This window comes from Anguilla rostrata, chromosome 17, assembly GCF_018555375.3.
Source record: "Anguilla rostrata isolate EN2019 chromosome 17, ASM1855537v3, whole genome shotgun sequence".
Taxonomy (NCBI): Eukaryota; Metazoa; Chordata; class Actinopteri; order Anguilliformes; family Anguillidae; genus Anguilla; species Anguilla rostrata.
In genome coordinates this window covers 24,880,013-24,901,833 of record NC_057949.1, presented here as the reverse complement: position 1 = coordinate 24,901,833, position 21,821 = coordinate 24,880,013, and the positions used below count along the sequence as shown (strand labels likewise).

The 21,821-nt window shown below is 49.7% G+C and overlaps 1 protein-coding gene and 1 long non-coding RNA gene across 5 annotated transcripts in view; one reads left to right on the top strand and one right to left on the bottom strand.

The window, feature by feature from the left end:
- Window positions 1-14,541, top strand: part of gmip (GEM interacting protein) — a 29,329-nt gene extending 14,788 nt beyond the window's left edge. For 3 of the 4 annotated variants that reach the window (XM_064314499.1, XM_064314501.1, XM_064314503.1), the window contains 16 exons: window positions 380-444; window positions 846-953; window positions 1,063-1,143; window positions 1,680-1,829; window positions 2,461-2,598; window positions 3,035-3,225; window positions 4,351-4,457; window positions 4,752-4,814; window positions 5,366-5,461; window positions 8,093-8,229; window positions 8,880-9,056; window positions 9,448-9,585; window positions 9,822-10,024; window positions 10,626-10,929; window positions 13,264-13,354; window positions 13,766-14,541. In XM_064314499.1, the coding sequence (XP_064170569.1) occupies window positions 380-444; window positions 846-953; window positions 1,063-1,143; window positions 1,680-1,829; window positions 2,461-2,598; window positions 3,035-3,225; window positions 4,351-4,457; window positions 4,752-4,814; window positions 5,366-5,461; window positions 8,093-8,229; window positions 8,880-9,056; window positions 9,448-9,585; window positions 9,822-10,024; window positions 10,626-10,929; window positions 13,264-13,354; window positions 13,766-14,412 (2,696 nt within the window). In that variant the 3' untranslated portion in view covers window positions 14,413-14,541. The remainder of the gene's footprint in view (window positions 1-379; window positions 445-845; window positions 954-1,062; window positions 1,144-1,679; window positions 1,830-2,460; window positions 2,599-3,034; window positions 3,226-4,350; window positions 4,458-4,751; window positions 4,815-5,365; window positions 5,462-8,092; window positions 8,230-8,879; window positions 9,057-9,447; window positions 9,586-9,821; window positions 10,025-10,625; window positions 10,930-13,263; window positions 13,355-13,765) is intronic. The other variant, XM_064314500.1, reaches the window with a different exon arrangement.
- On the bottom strand, window positions 14,429-15,088 carry LOC135243048 (uncharacterized). The gene is made up of 4 exons (XR_010326545.1): window positions 15,003-15,088; window positions 14,838-14,955; window positions 14,713-14,790; window positions 14,429-14,481 (listed from the first exon to the last, which is right to left on the bottom strand). It is a non-coding gene; the product is annotated as an uncharacterized LOC135243048 (long non-coding RNA).
- Window positions 15,089-21,821: the final 6,733 nt, after the last annotated feature.

Sequence of the window (21,821 nt, the reverse complement as noted above, 5' to 3'; positions counted from 1 at the left end):
GCAGCGGTCAGAGCAGCAGTGTGAAGCATTTCCTGTAAATTCAGAATAGCAAAAATGTGGCCTGCACTCAGTGATCATATCCAGCAGATGACAGATAAGTCATTCGTGCGTCATGCAGAACAGTGTGTCTGAGAGGGCGTGTGTGTGTGTGAAACTCATACAGGCTTGCATATCCTTTACACCATCACACATCAGCTGCATGTCTGTGACCCTGCTGGACAGGATGTTCTTCTGAGCCCCACCCAGCTGCACAGATAAAGTGCAGTTTCACCCCTCTGGTAACAGTAAGTTGTAGGTGGAGGTGGAGCCCGGCATTAGTTTAGGTGGTGCTGTACTTTGTCCAGTGGGGGGGTTCAGTGATGTCACTCTCCTCCTGTAGAACAAGAGTTCGCCAAGAACGTCATGAAGGCCGCAGAGACGGCCCGGTCCAGCGTCGCACAGCAGGTAAACCCCCCCCCCCCACTCCCCCACACACACACCCCCCCCCCACCCCCCCACCCCCCGCTGTCATCGCTCTCACATTCGGGTTATATTGTGTGTGAGTGTGTCTGTCTGTGACTGAATGAAAATCTAAAATACTGAGCAAGTGTGTGTGTCTGTTTGTGTGCGTGCGTGTGGGTGTGTGCCTTTGTGACTGAGTGCGTGTCTGTGATTGTAAGCGTATGAATGAAGTATGTGGTATGTGGGTATGAAGTATGTGGGTGTGTGCGTGAGAGAGAGAGTGAGAGAGAGAGACAGAGAGAGGGAAAGAGAGAGCGAGCATGTATATGTATGTGTGTGTGTGTGTGTGTGTGTGTGTGTGTGTGTGTGTGTGTGTGTGTGTGACGCTGTCTCTCTCTCCGCAGGACATGATGCCGTTGCAGTACATCTACACCATGGCTCTGGAGCAGGATGTGAAGAACTGCACAAACAGCAAGCAGACAGGAGAGCTTCTGCAGCAGCGCTGCTACCAGGTACAAGCAGAGAGAGAGAGGGGCACTGTGAGGTCACAGCAGGGGGGGGGGGCGTGTCATAGATGATGTCACTCCCAGGATCACACTCACGCCTGTCTTTCTTTCTCAGGCTCTGGCCGCCAAGAGGAACGAGATTGACAAGTGGCGCCGGGAATTCAAGGAGCAGTGGAGCAAGGAGCAGAGGAAGATGGTAGACGTCCGCGTGTCCCTCCGTTCTGTCCGCGCGCGTTCGTGTCCGTCCGTCCGTCCGTCCCTCGCGCCCCAACGGCTGCGTTTTGACAGAGCATGAGGCCGTTAGCGAAACGACCGCTGTTTGTGTGAGGCAGGCAGTTAGCCGCGGTTGCTGTTTTCGTCGTTGTATTTTTTTAATGCTTGCAGTGAGTGTGTGGAACGGGGTCTGGATCAAGCCTTTTGGTGGTTGGTGCGGGTTGACGCTAGCTAGCACAGTAAACGGTGCTATTGTAATGGTCTGGACAATCTTTCGGGAAAAATGTAGCCTCAGCACAAATACAAATGTGTATCGGCAGTACCGCAGTGCTTTATGAAGGCATCCACACACACATGCTGCTTGGTCGCACCTGTGTCTGATTCTGGGAGTTTCTGTGTGCACGAGTGCGTGTGTGTGTATATGTGTGCATGCGCATATGCATGCGTGTGCGTGTGCGTGTGTGTGTGTGTGTGTGTGTGCGTGTGCACGCACATGTTGACGCTGTGCTGTTGCGGCAGAACGAGGCGCTGGCGGCTCTGAAGAAGGCTCGGCAGCAGTACATGCAGCGCTCGGAGGACCTGGAGAAGGCCAAGGCGGGGGAGGAGGCCATGGGGGGGCAGCGGACCCTGGACAAGAGGAGGAAGTCTAAGGACGAGGCGCAGACCAAGGTGAGAGGAGAAATCCGCTTTCTCCTGATGAAGATGACGATGATGATGATGATGACGATGGCGATGATGTCATAATGCTGTTTTCGGTGTAAAGAACGTACATCCCTGCACACACTAATCCAATACTATTGTCTATTATTAATAAGGGTTCATTGATATGCACGTAACACATTCAAACACATTATAAAGGAACCTCGTTAATAAGTATGGTTCCTTTATAATGTGTTTACCAAGCAGCGGAGGTGGGTAACCCGGCTTCAAAGAGTAAAAAGGCTGACCATGTATTTGCTCCGCCAACAATCACTAAACCAGCTGATTACAATAATTAGTTCTCCTATCACGCTGAAGAGTTATGCTATTTCGAATCAGCCGGTTTAGTGCTGAGCACACGTTGTTCTCTGTGAGCAACTTACAGAACTGCGAACTTACATCAGCGTTTCTGGAATACTAAAGTGTGATATCACCCAGAATTCATAGAAGGCCCATTTATAATAAATGTTTAAAGTTAACTGAACAGCCCTAACAATTCATATTCAGACAACCCATCACCGAAAAAAAACGTCACTCTGTCCCTTGGTCCACTCTGTGCGTGAGCGTGAGGGTGCTCAGGGTGCTGTATTTTGTGTGTCAGGTGAAGGAAGCAGAGTTGCTGTACAAACAGTGCATCTATGATGCTACGATGCACCAAGAGGAGCTGGAAAAGGCGAAGGAGCGAATCATCATCCACGTTCGCAAGCTCATCTGCGCAGGGGACACCATGCTAAAGGAGGTGGGTCTTATGGACGGATACTGTGCTGGAGGAGGTGGGTTTAATGGATGGATACTGTGCTGGAGGAGGTGGGTTTAATGGATGGATACTGTGCTGGAGGAGGTGGGTTTAATGGATGGATACTGTGCTGGAGGAGGTGGGTTTAATGGATGGATACTGTGCTGGAGGAGGTGGGTTTAATGGATGGATACTGTGCTGGAGGAGGTGGGTTTAATGGATGGATACTGTGCTGGAGGAGGTGGGTTTAATGGATGGATACTGTGCGAGGGGAGGTGCATGTAGAGGACACAGGTCATTGGGGGGGTGGGCGTAGAGCGTATGACGCTCCTGTTGAGCGCAGGGTAAGGGAAGGGGGGATCACTTGGAGAGGAGAACCGTAGGCGTTCGTGAATCTCACTTTGTCTTACGGGTGGCCTCCTTTCACCCGTCCGCGCAGATCACGGTCAACATGTTCTACTACCAGCGGAAGCATACGGAGGAGGTTCCCCAGGGTTACCACAACCTGGAGCTGACGTGCCGGCCGGTGGAGCCGGGGGAGCCGTACCTGGGCTACGTGCGCCGCTGCCGCCGCCGCCAGCTGCCGCCGCAGACCTTCAGCTTCGAGGAGTTCGCCCCGCAGGGCAAGAGGTGGGACGGTGCACCCCGTTTAAGGGGGGGGGGCTTATGGGTAGGATCTGTCATGCGCCACACACACACACAGCACGGAGAGAGACAGGACGGGCCGCGCGGGACAGTGAATGTCAACGCTAGGCAGCACCTTTTTAGACTTCTGAGGAACAGCCGCGTCTGACAAACAGCAGTGGGAGCAAATGATCATTGGAATACTGAGATTTTTTTTTTTTTTTTTTTTTTGCAGTATTATTCAACTTGCCGTGCTCTTGTAATTCCAAAAAAAAAAAGGTGTTCAATTTTTTTTTTAAATCCACTGAGCAAATTAGGCTACAAATTCCATTTTCACTGCTGTGCCAGCTGGACGCATAGATAAGAGGGTAGAATTGGATAGAGATGTCTTGGGCAGTGCTTTGCCATCCCTTCCAAGGCCGGAGCAGTGTGTGGGCACCTCTCCCTTAAGATACGCAGGACGGGGTGTAGCACAGTGGGTAAGGAACTGGGCTTGTAACCGAAAGGTCGCAGGTTCGATTCCCGGGTAAGGACACTGCCGTTGTACCCTTGAGCAAGGTACTTAACCTGCACTGCTTCAGTATATATCCTGCTGTATAAATGGATGCAGTGTAAAATGCTATGTGAAAGTTGTGTGAGTCGCTCTGGATAAGAGTAATGTAATGTAATGTAATATTCGCACACGCTGGCAGGCATACGGGCTATCCCGGCCCCACGGACAGGGCCTCAGATCCACTCTGACTCAACACCGTGACCACATGGTCTGCCAGGGCCGCTAATCTTAAGCAATTAATCCAATCAAGTCGTTAGCGGGTTCGGAGAAGACCAAGACCAGGGGGGGGGTGTGCATCTGTGTGAGGGAACAGGCGTGAAACAGGTTCAATTCATTTCAGTTTTATTTGTCATAGCACTTTTTTTTTTTACAGAGGTACTATCACACGGTTTACTGTGGAAATACTATTTGGCAAAAAAAAACCAGGGCCGAACCACAAAGAAACAAGCGGTTGAGGTTTAAAAAGAACTCCAACGGGGAGAAAAAACATTTTAAACGGGGGCCAGAAGAAGCTCCCCAGAGGGAAGTGCCTTTTATTGAGTGAAGCACTGCTTAGAAACCCTTTACCTCCCCCTCAGGTCACCCCCATACCGGCGCAAGACCAGCAACTCCCTCATCCCTGTACAGGACTCGCCCCTGATGGAGGAGTCCCCGGCTAAACGGGCCATCAACCTCAGCGAAAGCAGTACGTCTGGAGCTCCTCTTCTTCTGTTCCACTTACCTGTCCGGTGTGCCAAATAGCCGTGTCCGGGTGTGCAAAGCTTATGTGTCACTTAGGTGTCCAGTGTGCCAAATAGCTGTGCTTGTTTATGTGTTGGGTTTGTTTGTGTGGTCATTCGTGCAGTTTTGTAAGTCATACGGCACAGTGGTGCGTCGTTGTGTTGAGCTTGTGTTTGCGTGGTCATTTTGTGCAGTTAGTAAGTCATACAGTGCAGTGCTGTGTTTCTGTGTCGAATGTGTTTGTCTTGTTCGTCTCCAGGGAAAACAGGATACAGTGACAGTGAGAGTATTGGGGGAAGCCTGGAGTCTCTGTCCAGCCCAGGTAGGGATGCATTTCTCGCTCACCCCCCCACCCCCCCAAGTCCTTCCTTCCCTCTCTCCCTTACTCACTCATTTATTAGTTTGGTGATTCTCTCTCTCTCTGTCTCTCCTCACTCACTCATTTATTAGTTTGGTGATTCTCTCTCTCTGTCTCTCCTCCTCTCTCCTCACTCACTCATTTATTAGTTTGGTGATTATCTCTCTCTCTCACTCCTTCTCTCTCTCTCCCTCACTTAGCCATTCCAGTGGCAGCTGTATCTTCCCCTACGTCCGGTTGTGATTTGGTTGACTGGTTTGTTCTTGTGGGCCGAAGGCTTGCGGCTGTCGTTGTGCTGTGAGCCTCGGGACCAGCAGATGAAGGAGGCTTTTCAAAAACCAAACCGCCCTAACTGTTTTAAAACCAGCTGATGCCCTGCATTGATTATCATGTTGAAGATGAGGAACGCACTGTCCCTTAAGAGTGGTACAATGCCTGTATCGAAAAGGGAACTAAATAACCCTGTCCCTTGTTTTCCTCCGGGGTCTTAATTATGCCTGCGCAACGTTGCTCAGCCCATGGGAACCGCAAGCTCCCCAAAGCCCCCTCTACCGGAACCATGTCGTCAGATGACCTGGATGAGAAGGACCCAGGGACTCCCTCTGAGATGGGTGAGTGACAGCTGTTACTAACAGAAGGTACAGAAGGTGCTCTGTCATGACGTATGGTGGTCGCTTGCACTGACAACGCTGCCACTCCACACCCATCATACGGCATGATTTATTTTCTACATTATATTCACTCTATTGATTGATAAAGCCGTTAAGATGCTCTTCATACCTCATTGCTTTCATTTCGTATTTAAAAACAGGACATTTTTACTTTTTTTTTGTTTTTTTTTTACACATTTGTTCATTTTGTTTTAGCTGGGATTTTGACGAACAGTGCTGTGGGTTGTTCATAATATTTTCTGGTGTTTTCCGAAGATAATGTTTCACCATGCTTCATCTTCCCCTAACGTATTAAGAATTTTCACAAAAAACTATCTAGAAATGAGAAAGAAACTAATCTTAGGCAGTTTTCTGGTAATCACTCCAAGTTACTGGTTCTGTACCTGTTTTCTAAGAGTGCTAATTTACTGTGCTGCCTGTTTCTACAGAGCTACTAATTACTGTGTGTCTGTACACCGTTTTCCTACAGAGCTGACTAAGTTTACTGTGTGTCTGTACACTGTTTTCCTACAGAGCTGACTAAATTTACTGTGTGTCTGTACACTTTGTTTTCCTACAGAGCTCACTAAATTTACTGTGTGTCTGTACACAGTGTTTTCCTACAGAGCTGACTAAGTTTACTGTCTGTCTGTACTCTGTTTTCCTACAGAGCTGACTAAGTTTACTGTGTGTCTGTACTCTGTGTTTTCCTACAGAGCTGACTAAGTTTACTGTCTGTCTGTACTCTGTTTTCCTACAGAGCTGACTAAGTTTACTGTGTGTCTGTACTCTGTGTTTTCCTACAGAGCTAAGTTTGCTGTGTGTCTGTACTCTGTGTTTTCCTACAGAGCTAAGTTTGCTGTGTGTCTGTACTCTGTGTTTTCCTACAGAGCTGACTAAGTTTACTGTGGTCTGTACTCTGTTTTCACGAGTCTAAGTTACTGTGTCTGTACTCTGTGTTTTCCTACAGAGCTGACTAAGTTTACTGTGTGTCTGTACTCTGTGTTTTCCTACAGAGCTGACTAAGTTTACTGTGTGTCTGTACTCTGTGTTTTCCTACAGAGCTAAGTTTACTGTGTGTCTGTACTCTGCGTTTTCCTACAGAGCTAAGTTTGCTGTGTGACTGTACTCTGCGTTTTCCTACAGAGCTAAGTTTGCTGTGTGACTGTACTCTGGGTTTTCCTACAGAGCTAAGTTTGCTGTGTGACTGTACTCTGCGTTTTCCTACAGAGCTAAGTTTGCTGTGTGACTGTACTCTGCGTTTTCCTACAGAGCTAAGTTTGCTGTGTCTGTACTCTGGTTTTCCTACAGAGCTAAGTTTGCTGTTGTCTGTACTCTGGTTTTCCTACAGAGCTAAGTTTGCTGTGTGCTGCTCTGGTTTTCCTACAGAGCTAAGTTTGCTGTGTGTCTGTACTCTGTGTTTTCCTACAGAGCTAAGTTTGCTGTGTGTCTGTACTCTGTGTTTTCCTACAGAGCTAAGTTTTGCTGTGTGTTCTGTTACTCTGCTGTTTTCCCTACAGAGCTTGACTAAGTTTGCTGTGTGACTGTACTCTGCGTTTTCCTACAGAGCTAAGTTTGCTGTGTGACTGTACTCTGCTTTTCCTACAGAGCTAAGTTTGCTGTGTGTCTGTACTCTGCGTTTTCCTACAGAGCTAAGTTTGCTGTGTGTCTGTACTCTGCGTTTTCTACAGAGCTAAGTTTGCTGTGTGACTGTACTCTGCGTTTTCCTACAGAGCTAAGTTTGCTGTGTGACTGTACTCATGCGTTTTCCTACAGAGCTAAGTTTGCTGTGTGTCTGACTCTGCGTTTTCCTACGGCAAGTTTGCAGTGTGTGATGTACCTGCGTTTCCTACAGAGAAGTTGCGTGTGAGTATGGTTCACAGAGCTAAGAGCGTGGGGAAGTATGCGTTCTACAGAGAGACTAAGTACTGTGTGACGTCGGTTTAAGAGAAGGGCTGAGTGGGTCTGATGAGAAGAGCAAGTGTGCTGTGGACGACCTGCGTTAGAGTAAGTGGGATGGACGTAACTTGCGTTTCTTCTACGAGACTAGTGCTGTGAATGTACTCTGCGTTTTCCTACAGAGCTAAGTTTGCTGTGTGTCTGTACTCTGTGTTTTCCTACAGAGCTAAGTTTGCTGTGTGTCTGTACTCTGTGTTTTCCTACAGAGCTAAGTTTGCTGTGTGTCTGTACTCTGTGTTTTCCTACAGAGCTAAGTTTGCTGTGTGTCTGTACTCTGTGTTTTCCTACAGAGCTAAGTTTGCTGTGTGACTGTACTCTGCGTTTTCCTACAGAGCTAAGTTTGCTGTGTGTCTGTACTCTGCGTTTTCCTACAGAGCTAAGTTTGCTGTGTGTCTGTACTCTGCGTTTTCCTACAGAGCTAAGTTTGCTGTGTGTCTGTACTCTGCGTTTTCCTACAGAGCTAAGTTTGCTGTGTGACTGTACTCTGCGTTTTCCTACAGAGCTAAGTTTGCTGTGTGTCTGTACTCTGCGTTTTCCTACAGAGCTGACTAAGTTTGCTGTGTGTCTGTACTCTGCGTTTTCCTACAGAGCTGACTAAGTTTGCTGTGTGTCTGTACTCTGTGGTCCATCCAGAATCGGCAGAGCTGTGTAAAATACGGCCGCAGTCCAGGGCCGCCTGCACTCACAGGCTCCGGAAGATGAAGAGCAAGATGGGGAAGTGCCGACAGTGCGACAATTTCATCCTGGTCAACGGCATTGAGTGTGAGGAGGTGAGAGAGAGAGGGAGGGAGGCAGGGAGAGAGAGAGAGAGAGAGAGAGAGGGAAAGAGGGAGGGAGGTAGAGAGAGAGAGCATGTGTGAGGAGGTGAGAGAGAGAGAGAGAGGGAGCTAGAGATAGAGAGTGTGAGAGAGAAAGAGAGAGGGAGAGAGAGTGACGAGGTGAGAGAAAGAGCTTTCATGCATTTAGTCTTTCATTCTTACGATGACTAGGAATTGTACATTTTGTTTTGTTATCTTGGATCTGTAACACATTTATGAATGTTACATTGTTGTGATAGGAGCAGTAGTGTAGTATAATGGGTAAGGAGCTGGACTTGTAACCTAAAGGTCGCAGGTTCGATTCAGGTAATTGTACCCTTGAGCAAAGTACTTAACCTGCATTGCTTCAGTATGGATGCTATGTAAAAGCTTGTGTAAGTCACTCTGTATAGGAGCGTCTGCTAAATGCCTGTAATAACTGTGATAACTGTCTCAAAAATGACGGAAATGTTTTCTGACAGCCAGATAGTGAAACAGGCAGGCAGACAGAGGAACAAACCAAACTAGTCAGACGGCCAGACATTTTGGTGGATAAAGATAGAGACCGAAACTGGGGCATGAGCACCCCCTACTGGACTGACCCTCTTCTGCTCCTCCCTCAGTGCGGGCTGGCCATACACAGGAAGTGCCTGGAGGTGTGTCAGCTGGAGTGCGAGCACAGGAAGGGGGCGCTGTTTGGGGTGGAGTTCTCTCAGTTTCCACGGCAATACCCGGAAGAGGTGCCGTTCCTGGTGCAGCACTGCACAACTGAGATTGAGAACAGGGCCCTGGCCGTGCAGGTAAGCTCCCCTGGGCAGGGGGTAGGACGGGGTGTGGGGAGTGGGGCGGGGGAGGGGGGGGGGACTGAAGAGGGTTTGGGGTGGTGAGAGGCTGCACATAAGGGTCATTTGGGTTCATGGTGCCGTGTTGCCCTGGAGTTCAGGAGGAGAGAAGAGGAAAGAGGATAAACCTAAGCCCCTCCCACAGCTAATCCCATTAGCCCCTCCCACACTCGCTCGCCATACAGACCAAGGAGACACTGCTTCTGAAAGTGCATGAACTCTCTCTCTCTCTCTCTCTCTCTCTCTCTCTCTCTCTTCTGTCCCATTCTTGCTCTACTTCTCTTTTTCTCCCATTTCCCTCTTTCTCTTTCTCCCTGTCCCTTGCCCTCTTCCTGTGCCCGTCCTGCAGGGGGTGTACCGGATCAGCGGGTCTAAGCCGCGGATCCAGAAGCTGTGCCAGGCTTTCGAGACGCAGGGAGACCAGGTCGACCTCTCTGACCTCTCCCCGCACGACGTCACCTCTGTGCTCAAGCACTTCTTCAAGGAGGTGCGGCTCCGAGATGCGCCGTTCTGAAGCGCTTGTCGAAGCTGTGCGTCATGTGGATGTAGTTCCTGACGGGGTTGTTTGTATGCAAACTGGCTCAGCACAACAGCGAAGGCCGTCATTTGCTGTGGTTCAGAATAGACAGCTGGGGAACGAGAGGGAAAGGGTGTTTAAACTAACTTTTTAAAATAAGAACCACATCCCCATTTCTGACCACACTCTGGTTTCCGTTGTTGTAGCTTCCTGAGCCATTGCTGACCTTTGACCTTTACCATGACTTCATCACGGTGGGCAAGAATATCCAGCGGCTGGCAGAGAAGGAGCCCAGTGCACAGACTCCTGGGATAGTGGAGGACATCACGCTCAGCCTGAGAGAGCTGCTGAGAAGACTGCCCCCCTACAACTACAGCACGCTGCATCACATGGTCACTCACCTGCACAGGTAAATCACACTGCATCACATGGTCACTCACCTGCACAGGTAAATCATGCTGTGTCACATGGTCACTCACCTGCACAGGTAAATCATGCTGCGTCACATGGTCACTCACCTGCACAGGTAAATCACAATGTATCACATGGTCACTCACCTGTACAGGTAAATCATGCTGTGTCACATGGTCACTCACCTGCACAGGTAAATCATGCTGCGTCACATGGTCACTCACCTGCACAGGTAAATCATGCTGTGTCACATGGTCACTCACCTGCACAGGTAAATCATGCTGCGTCACATGGTCACTCACCTGCACAGGTAAATCACGCTGCGTCACATGGTCACTCGCCTGCACAGGTAAATCATGCTGCGTCATATAGTCACTCACCTCTACAGGTAAATCATGCTTTATCACATGATTACCATCCTGCACAGGTACAGCTCACTGTATCACATGATTACCCACCTGCACAGGTACAGCTCACTGTATCACGTGGTCACTCACCTGCACAGCTATAGTGTATCACACTGTACCCCATGAGCATACAGCAACATTAGCAGATCTGAGCTCATTTTATTTGCTCTCTCTCTTCCTCCCTTGTGTCAGGGTGTCGGAGAACTATGAGGAGAACAAGATGTCCGTGGGGAACCTGGGCATCGTGTTCGGCCCCACTCTCCTGCGCCCCCTGGTGTCGGGGGACATGTCCATGAGCACCCTGCTGGAGACCAGCTACCAGGCCCAGCTGGTGGAGTTCCTCATCACGCACCACAGCGCCCTCTTCGGCCCCCGGCTGAGGGCCTGCACCCCCCCTCCGCCCGCCCCGACCGGGCCGCTGCCCGCCACGCCCCCGAGGCCAGCCGAGCCCGCCAACTCCGACCCCCCGTCCCGCGACCGGCCGCGCTCCCTGGAGGTAAGCGGCAACTGCGCCCGCGGCGACCGGGTCTCCCGCGGCGACAGGGTCTCCCGCGGCGACCGGGTCTCCCGCCAGCTCAACTTTTCCCCGCACTTTGCTTTTCCTGCGTCGGCGCACTTCGCGAACACGTCTCGTTAAGCTCCGCCCACGTGCTTACTGCCTCTGCGAGCTGACTGCACGCAGGTGCCTCTGCTGGTGATCGGGAGTCACTGCGCGCGCCTGTTCTAAACAGCGGTGGCATTGTTAACTCTGAGTTTTAATATTGCCACGCCTCCTTGAATTCCGCCAAGTATGTCACACTAAGTCCCACCCAAACTGGCACTGGGGATCACCTGTGTGTGCGCTGATGGTCCTCCTGCCCACTGTCCTACTATAATTCTACATTTATTTCTTAGCCATTTAGCGGGCACTCTTACCCAGAGACGCTTGCACGGTTTCCATTCTTTCTGCGCTGCATACGGCTGCATATTTACCGAAGCAATTTGGGTTGCTTGCCAGGCTCAGTGGTACAGTGGCAGTGTCCCAGCTGGGAGTCTGTGAGAGGGGGAGGGGGCAGGTGAGTACACACACCTTACTCTGCGGTGACCTTGCAGCGCCTGAGCTTGAGGGATTCAAACCCGTGACTTTCTGGTTTGCTCGCCCGGCCGCTCTGATCCGGTCTAATCCTGTTTGGAGGACGCGCTCGCCGGGGGAAGCTCTTCTGAGCGGTTTTGTTCTTCGTTACGTCGCCGGTTGCCATAAAGGTCATGGTCGGGGAGGGGGTGGGGGCAGGCTTGGTCTTGATGGGGGTGTCTGGGGGCGCGGGGGCGAGGCTAGGTCTGGTGGAGGTGCTGAGGGGGGGCGAGGGGTGCAGGCTAGGTCTGATGGTGGTGATGGGGTGCAGGCTTGGTCTTGGTGGAGGTGTGAGGGGCAGGGGCGCAGGTGGTCTGGTGGGGTGTTGGGGGCGAGGGGGTGCAGGCTCGGTCGTGGTGGAGGTCTGAGGGGGCGAGGGGGGGTGCAGGCTAGGTCGTGGTGGAGGTGCTGAGGGGGGGGCGCAGGCTCGGTCGTGGTGGAGGTGCTGAGGGCGAGGGGTGCAGGCAGGTGTGATGGTGGTGAGGGGGTGCAGGCTTGGTCTTGGTGGAGGTGCTGAGGGGTGGGGCGCAGGCTAGGTCTGGTGAGGTGTAGGGCGCGGGTGCAGGCTAGTCGGGGGGCTGGGCGAGAGCTAGGTCGGGGAGGTGAGGTGCGAGGGGGCGCAGGCTAGGTCTTGGTGGGGTGCTGAGGGGGGGGGGCAGTGGTCGGTTGGGGCGGCTGCAGGTCTGTGGTGGGGTGCTGAGGGGGGGCAGGGCAGTCGGGGGGGGCTGAGGGGCTTGGGGTGGGGTGGGTCGCGTGGGGGGGCGAGGGGGCAGGCCTTGGGGGGTGCGAGGGGAGGCGTCAGGAGGTAGGTCTTGGTGGAGGTGCTGAGGGAGGGGGAGTCGGGTGTAGGCTGGGGGTGCAGGCTGGTCTTGTTGGGGTTGTGATGGGGTGCGGTGTTTGGCGAGGCGGCGCGGTGTCTGGGCGAGGTGCAGGCTCGGTCGTGGTGGAGGTGCTGAGGGGGATTAGTGCTGATTCCGTGCAGATTAACGCTCGCCGGCTATCCTGTCCAGCTGGCCTCGTTTTCCTCGGACTCTCACCGTTCTTGCTGTGCATTCTGGGAACCTTCTTGCACCTGGCCTCTGGCCAATGGCTTTGCAGCGAGTGCTTACCCTACCACCCCCCCCCCCCCCTCAGGCCCTTACAGAGGGTGGAGGCAGTCCTCTCACGGTAGGGAAATTTCACTTTACCGTTGTCCCAAAGCCTCTTTTTTTACCTGGCCCCCATTGGCTGCATATACCTACTCCTGTGACATCACAAACCATAACTTACTGGTGTGCCCGGCTGGATTTGACCCCTGGGGTCACACTGCATTGCAAAATTGCACAGTGGCCTCATCTGGGAACCGGGGACCGGAACCTTGGATCCTGCCCAGGCGTAGTGCCTACACCTTGGCCCGAAACCTGGACCTCCCTGACTTCTGTGGAGCCGCCCTGGCCTGAAGGAAAAACGTCAAGACAAAGAGACAAACATCTCTAGTTCTGAGGGAGATTGGCTCTTCAGTGAAGCAAGCACTCTCTTCAGAAAAACCAGTTCCACGGGGCGAACTGTGTCAACTTTCAATCGGAAAGATTAAATGACCGAAGCTACTGAAATCTTTTTTTTTTTTTACCCCCATACCCCCCGTAGAGTTTGTACCCCAACCGCCCTTTAGCTTTTATTTCCCCAAAGCCCTGTCTAGTCTGTAGCCAAGGTGACTGAGGCTTTGTGTCCCTCTGACAGAATCGCACGATCAAGAGAGACTCAAGCGAGGGCTATATATCGGACAACGAGGCGGTGGACCAACTCAGCCCCGATGCCAATGAGAGAGCAGGTAGGCGGGGTCTAGAGGAAGGAGGAAAAGCCCCATTGGTTACAGCGTAAGGGGCGTAGAGGGGGAGGAGGAGGCTGTGATACCGCTCGCCGCTCGCTTTGTCCGCCCGCCCGCCCGCTCGCTCGCTCGCTCGCCCTGCCCGCTGTGTGTGGTGCTGAGGCCTGCAGACCTGTCCCGTCTAACTGCCTTTCCGGAACCTTCTCTAACCAGAAGCTGCCCTTCCAAAAAAAAACATGACTTTGAGGGCTATCCTCAGACTGATGCTTCCTGAGTTCCACAGTCTGAATGTTTGATCTCCTGTTCACTGACATCACCTCTTCTTTCTTTCCTTCACCCTCCTTCCCCTTCTGTATTTATCTGCTCCCCCTCTCTTTTTCTCTTTCATTCTCTCTCTTTCTCTCCTTCCGCCAGTCCTGGCTGTGAGGGGGGCGGGGGCCTCTCCCCCAGGTGACCCTGACGGGGGCCCGGACGTCTCCCTGGGGACCCAGCCTAGGGGCCACTTCAGCCGGATGCCCGTCAAATACCAGCGGCATCACCTCCCGGCTGCGCTCCTGCGTGCTGGGGGGGGCCCGCGGGGGGGTCACTTGGGCGGGGACGAGAGGCAGGACGGCGCGGAGGCGGGGGAGACCGCGCGACCGGGGAGCGCGGACAGCAGCTGCGGGTCCTCCCCGGATTTGGGGGTCCGCAGACAGCCCCGCAGCTGCCCAGAGAGCACCCCCGAAACCGAGATCCTCCTGAGTAAGGCTGGACACGCCCCCGACGACCGGACGTCCAATCAGAACCTCCCCGCTGCGGCCGAGCGGGAGGCGCGACCGGCTCTGCCGGCCGTTCGGACATTTGCGCGTCACAAGGAGGAAGTGGGCTCTGAGGGTCGACCGGACTCGTCAGCCAAGCAGAACAGCAACCAGTCCAATAACAGGCTGGGGGGGCGGCCCCAGGGCCTGAGTCAGTCCCTGAGGAGACCCCTGGGGGAGCAGAGGACCGCCCAAAAGATCCTGTCCGGCCTGAAGCTCCGGCGCAGTGACTCAGGGAATGGAGAGCAGATCCACTATGTATGAGGAGGCATGGACCTGTTACACACACACACACACACACACACTCACACACACACACACACACACACACACCTACAGATACACACACACTCACACACACACACACTCACACCACAACACACACACACAGATACACACCACACACACACACACACACACACACTCACACACTCACACACTCACACACACACAACACACACACTCACACACCACATAACACACACACCACACTCCGTCCTACGAATACAACACACGCTACAATACACACACACACCACCACACCTACAACACACACACACACACCTACAGATACATGCACACACACCCACACACACACACACACACACACCTACAGATACACACTCACACTCACACTCACACCTACAGATACACACACACTCACACACACACACACCCACACATCACACCTACAGATACACACACACACACACTCACACTCACACACACACACTCACACTCACACACACACCTACAGATACACACACACTCACACTCACACCTACAGATACACACACACACACCACACTCACACCACACACTACAGATACACACACACACACACACTCACACACACACACACAGATACACACACACTCACACTCACACCTACAGATACACACACACACTCACACTCACACCTACAGATACACACACACTCACACACAACCACACTCACACCTACAGATACACACACACTCACACTCACACCTACAGATACACACACACTCACACTCACACCTACAGATACACACACACACACACTCACACTCACACCTACAGATACACACACACACACACACACTACACACACGCCTACAGATACACACACACACACTCACACTCACACCTACAGATACACACACACACACACACACACACACACACACTCACACACACGCCTACAGATACACACTCACACACTCACACGCACACCTACAGATACATGCACACACACACAAACACGCACACACACCTACAGATACACGCGCACACAAACACACACACACACACACACAAACACACAGGATCGAGTGGCCTCTGTGGCCTCAGGTACTGGTACTCAGGTAATCATTTGCAGAACAAAGGTGGATCAGGGGAGGATGGGTTGAGGTGACATTGTGGGCGGGGCCCTGGCATCTGCTTGATGATGGACAACATAAAATCCCAATTAGATTGGGACCCCCCTCCATGACTGTTGTTATGCTAATAGTATTTTCCTGCTAGAATGGAGAAAGGCAGCCTGACCAATCAACTCTCTTCCTGCACAGTGATGTGCGTGAGCAGGTCACGAAAGGTCAAAAGATCTCTCTCCCGCTCTGAATGATGCACTTAGACGCTTGTGATATACACATTTGTGTATGAAACAATTTTTTAAAATGCAACTGTGTGTCATTTTTAGATATGATGTAAGCTTTCCATAAACTTGCTGTAAAATAATAAGCTCTTGAATAATTTATTGTGTCATGGCTTGTGAAAGTACTGTACATGCTGTTTTTCCGCCTGAATAGTCTTGAGTGTTAAGTTGCACTTGCAAAGGTTAATTACAACTTCAATTTGTAATTAACAAGTTAATTACAGGTCATGTGACTGTGGCCATTTGAAATGGATTAGGCTTTCTGGTTAACATTACTGGGTGATTGATTGTTGAGACCATATGTTAAGTGGTCCATTGTGCTAAGATGCAATTAGGCTCCCAAAACCATGGCCAAAACATTCCAGTTCACTTGCTTTTCGTGTTGTTTCCATTGGGAATTACATGGCCTGACCAGGAGGACTACACAGTTGAAGATCAAAGTAGATAATCATGCACTGGAAACCACACCCTCCTGATAATGATCTTCAATGTGATTCGCGGGCATTAGAGAGACGTGCACTTCGCCAATGAAACATTTTTGTTGCGGGCATGCAGATGTGTCTCCACACCTGCCTACGTCACATTAAAGTTTGCCGTTAAGTAGCAGGACAAGAATGTCAACAATTTTTTTCAGGAATCCAAAAAAATCCTACGACGTCACGTTGCCAAGGGCAAGAAATAAACCTAGAAGTTTAATTTTGCTGGATGGCTAAATCACCTCCATGTCTTGTGTACCAGCAATCCCATCCGGATGGGTTTCCACACAGTCTGCCTGGACAAGCAGAACATTAAGGGCCTGATTCACCAAGACTTTTCACATGTGCAAGACCTTCTAGCGCATGCGAAACCCATTACACGGCCCATGATTGGTCATGGTATTTGTTTTGCACCAATCGTTGGTTGTGCTATTAGTTTTTGCGCGTGCTAAAAGGTTGTACAGATGCTATTGGTCTTAGGAAACCAGGCCCTAAGTGTCGTCCTTTGAGTCGATGCCTATGCTAGTTAAACTGGTAGGCTGCAGGGTTAAGACGAACAGCGGATTGGCATCACGTGGTTTAGGGGAGAGAGCAAGCTTGTGGGAGAGTGCATGCTTTCCCAAACTGATGGAGGTTTTCAGCAGTGAGTCTACATGCACACACACACACACACACACGCACAATAAATAAATAAATGCCACACAACTGTAAGGTACAATAGGTACACATTTGCATCCAAAAATATTTCTGTCAAAATGCTCCAGCTCCAGTCTGGGTCCAGTTTTACTACTTGTCTGTAAAATAGAGCCTGTTGTGCTGGAGATGACGGACAAAAATAATGTGAGCTTTTTCAAGGCCACTCGGTTCAAATGCAGTTTGTAATACGCATCAATTCAAACAACTCTATGTGTATTAGTACTGCCATCCTGTGGTGGTAGAATGGAAGTACATTGGCGTCCTGACATTTTTGTAGATCACAAAAATCGCATGACATAGCCCCACAGTTAAACCTACTCAGCCAGGTGGCTTAACCACTGACTTGTGCTAAACACTATTGGCCTAAATTAAGACAACTGTTGCTTTCCGTTTTAAAAGAATTCGCGCGATGTAAGCCACTGTTTATACCACAAAATAGTGCATCTTCTTGTTTTGACATTTCAAAGGGAACCAGACAAGATGTTTTTTTTCTCCTTATTTTTTTCGTTTTGCCCATTGAATTGCTAGCAAATCGCTGTAACAACTTGGGCATGGTACAAGGCATCCATATTTTTTGTAAACTATAAATATTAACAAATTCGCTGATTGTACTACTGCCTATATTTCAGAAAACATTGAATATTTCAAGATAAATTATTTAGACTGAATTCATTCTCTGAAGCTTCAGATCTTGATATAAATCGTCAGGTCTTTATATAAAAAAACAGTGAAATTACAACACGCAGGCTTGTAGAAGGCAATAGAGAACAGCCAGGGGTGTGACAACTTTAACTGGTAACAATAATCTCAGGCAAATTCACTGGAAAGGGAGAAGATATGGTGAAGAACCTCACGGTGACTGATGTGGTTTGTTGTGAATTTGTGTTGAAGACCGTGTTGTACACTTGTTTGCCTGCATTCGTGAGATCACAAGCTACTTAAAAAACTGCCAAATGGTATTTTTGTAACCAATTTTTAAAAAAATATGTTCTTATTAGTGTTCCCCGCCCCCCAGTTTGGAATATTCAAAAGAGCAAAAGCCCTCCCTCTCCAGATCACCCTGGACAATGTTTTTCACCCTCGGCAGGGCTGCCGCCATTTAACACTGCTTTGGTCAGGATGTGACGCCAGTCTCGAAACACAGTTTCTTAACAGAATGAGCCAACAGGCAGCCCCCCCAGTTCGCCGTGACAACCCAAACCCCTCCCCCATACTGAGAACCTCCAGAGCGCAGGACACTGACCTTGAGGGACCTTGAGGGCTGAAGGGCTCTCGTCCGTCTCTCCCCCTCCGCGGGCTGGCGAAGTGTGGGGTCACAAGCGGAAGCTGTGCTTTTTTTCCTCTGGCTCGGGCCCTGCGTTCAAACCCCACACACACACACACACACACACACACACACCCGAGAGCGCCGAATCTGAGCAGGCATGAGCTGCGGGATTCAGAGAAGCTGTTCTCCGCTTCACAGGAAGATCCGCTGGAGACCCTGGCGTGAGTGTGAAGTCACTGCGCCATGCTCAATGTTATTTATACAGTTATTATGGGACTATATCACGGTTAGGTTGTGACTTGTACTTTTTTTTTTCAGTTAAAGCAGTTAAAAAAGCAGTTTTTTTTTTTTTTAAAACATGCCGTTGGGGGCTGCTGGGTGGCCCATTTGGTTAAGGCACCACACTGTGGCGCGTGGATGAGGATGACTGTGTCGGTGCTGACTGTGGCTGGCAGCTCCGTAGGGCATGGCGCCGTTGGTGATTGCAGGGAATTCCAGGGAATTCCAGGGAATGGGGAAAGAAAGCGTGTGATTTTAACCGTTGCTGTGGGATCGTCTCTCCTGATCCCGTTCTGTTCTCACAGGTTCTGACCAGGAGAGAAGACCTGGACGCGCATTACGCAGCGGAAGTGTAAGTCCGATGTGATGCCCCGTTACATTACGCGTTTCCTGTGTCCCTCCTTGGCTCTCTCCCCTGTGGTACTCTATACCTGCTCCTGTCTTCAGACGCCTGTCAGCTGACTGCTTGTTGCAGCGCACAGAGATCTGTTGGCTTTACGGGGTCAAGGCGGTGACACAGGAGAGGGGAGCAGACATAGCTTGATCTTGCACAAGCACACACACACACACACACACACACTCACTCGCACACATATACACTAACACACATGCTCATGATTAATTGTCCCGAAGGAGTGACGGGTGCTGACACTTGTTCACCTCAAGGGGGCGATAGAGTAATAGGAAGCTGTGTTCTGCTGAATGGCCACCGGATGGCGACAAATTCTCACTTACATACATTCAGTTCTTACTATACGTTTCTGTAGTTATCGGCGAACTGACAGTTCTTGGAGCTTTATGTCTTTTTAAAAGTCTTATTAAGGTGTAAGATATAGTTTTTCTTTGTAAAGTTACACTTCTAGGGCATCTTTGTCCTTAATACTTTCACTCAGGTTTTGTTTGGCATGTTTAATTTATACGTGTCATTGTGTCAGTGTCATTTTCACCCGTGTTCTATCTGACTTCATGCCGTTTCGTAAGAAACATTATTGAGTAGCTACATTGCTACGGGTCCTTGACTAAGTGCTCTTTATGGAAATCAAATACAAACGACTGCCACCTGTGTTATGTTTTATGCAAACTTGAAATGGCTTTCTCACATCCTGGCAATTTGCATCACATTAAACTTAAAACTATCAGAACTATTAAATGTCTGCTCTCAGAAGACTGCTTTCACCTGAAATGTGGCATACTTAAACAAGCTTTAATTACCTGTAAGGGTAGTAGTCACAAATTCAGCATCCAATAAATGTCTCTGGGTTCAAACCTGAAAGGTCACCATTCGAAGTCTTGGTGCTGCTGCTTACTGAATTTCTTTTGGCTGACATCATCTCAATGTGCCTAATGCAACCTGTGCCAGTTGATTTACTTTGAAGGTTAGCACACACTGGATTTATAGATGTGAATGTATGTGTGTAACTAGCAAGTGATGGAAGAGAGAGGTACAACTATTCCCATGAAGGGTGGAGCCACATTTAGCTGTCAATCACAGACCGGAGTTAACCAATTGAAAGTATTTTTTTTCTCTCCTCAGAAGAGCACAGTTATTGGTGCAAACAAATGAGTTGCTCACAGAATATTCTAGCTCTGCCAGTTTTTGGTTTCATGAATCCCTCATGCCTATTTAATTGTGCACTGAACAAATAAAGAGCGTTATTATTGTCGTTATTACTTATGCTTCTGCACATGCCAAGCTGTATATCAGGACTGTATATTAGCTGTATATATAAGCCTGTTAAAAACCCAGTCCGTGGACTCCTGCATTGCCCCGAAATGTGCTCCTGGGCAAGGAAATGCCTAAACTCATTAAGCCGTCTGCTGTCAAAGTACAAAACAGAACCAAATCAACAGCTTTTATGCAATGACATCACTGTGCAGCTTAACATAGGACATCACTGTGCAGCTTAATGTAGCCCTCCATCCTGGTAAGGTGATATGATGTATGACGTGATCGTACTTTGTCTCATTACGCAGGACTTCATCTTGCATCTTCAAGAGGCACAGTTTCACGTGGTTATAAACATCAAAGACGGGCACATCCACAGAAAACATAAACATAGCGCTTCAACTGTAAAAAAAAAAAAAAAAAAAAGAATCTCCCAGATTAAACCCCTCACCATCGAATTATAATTACACGTTGGAGCTCACATTGAGCATTCAAATCCATTCTGGGATAAAAGGGTGTTTGAACGTCTTGCGTTTGTACAGCGGGACTCTATACCCCCTCCCTGATGGCAGAAGCTCCAAATTTGCATGTGACACGAATGTAACGTGTGCTGTCCCTGGCAATATCTCTTCCTTCTCTAACAGTGCTCCCGTTGCAATGTACTGCACAACATATTTGAATATATTTTACTGATGCAGCGTTAGCTTACTACTCATCACTGAGAACAGTGTCATGCATGTGGTGTTGCTGTCAGCTCCCGGAGAGGGGATTTCGGCAAAGGTGCCAGTGACGGTTCATCCTACTGGGAATCCAAAACTCGGGGTTCGGGTCCGTATAAATACCGCTGCTGCCGCTGGACTCCTCCCCTTTCTGAGACGAGCGAGAGAAGGCCATCGCCATCGCCATCGCCATCGCCGCGGTAAGATTCTCCTCCGTTTTCCTTTCGGCGCCTTTTGTTTAATATGGATGTGAAGTGGGATTGCAAAGCCGGAGGGGGTTGCAGGTTCAAATTCTGGCTGGTTCCAGGTGTGCAGTCTGTGCGAGTGTCACTCTCAGTACACCCACAGTTAATGCTCCCAGATCTAGTAACACACAGTTTATTTTTAAAAAATACACGTCCAAATAAATGACTTTAGATGGGGTCACCATACCGAGCACAACTATTCAGATATTTTTTTTTAATTTCATTATTTAGCTCATTTAAATCTTGGGATATCCAGCTGCAAGTATATCTTCCAAACGGGTAGATCCCTCTGAGCAACTCAACACTGATTCAGTGTTAAGCATTGGACTGAGAATAAAACAGTTGACATCCATTATAATCATCCCCGATGTTACAATGTGTACCATATTAGAAATGACTGCATACATTGGGGTATAGATAAAAAAATATACCCGTCTGTGATTTTTGGCAGAAAGGGATGCAAAGTAAAATGGGCTTGTTTACAGTCCTGTAAGATCGGCATCAAGTTATAAATGTGGTGAGTCTTTCTCTCGGTCTGCTGACTGTGTGGCTCCGTAGAATTGGGTCTGGCTTCTGTTGGAAATGGTGGGTTTAAATCTTTCTGAACCTGAACCATATCAGTGAGAAAATGCATAAAGATCATGTCTGAAGCTATTTAAAATTGTTTCAATGTTTTGTTTTCTTGACTA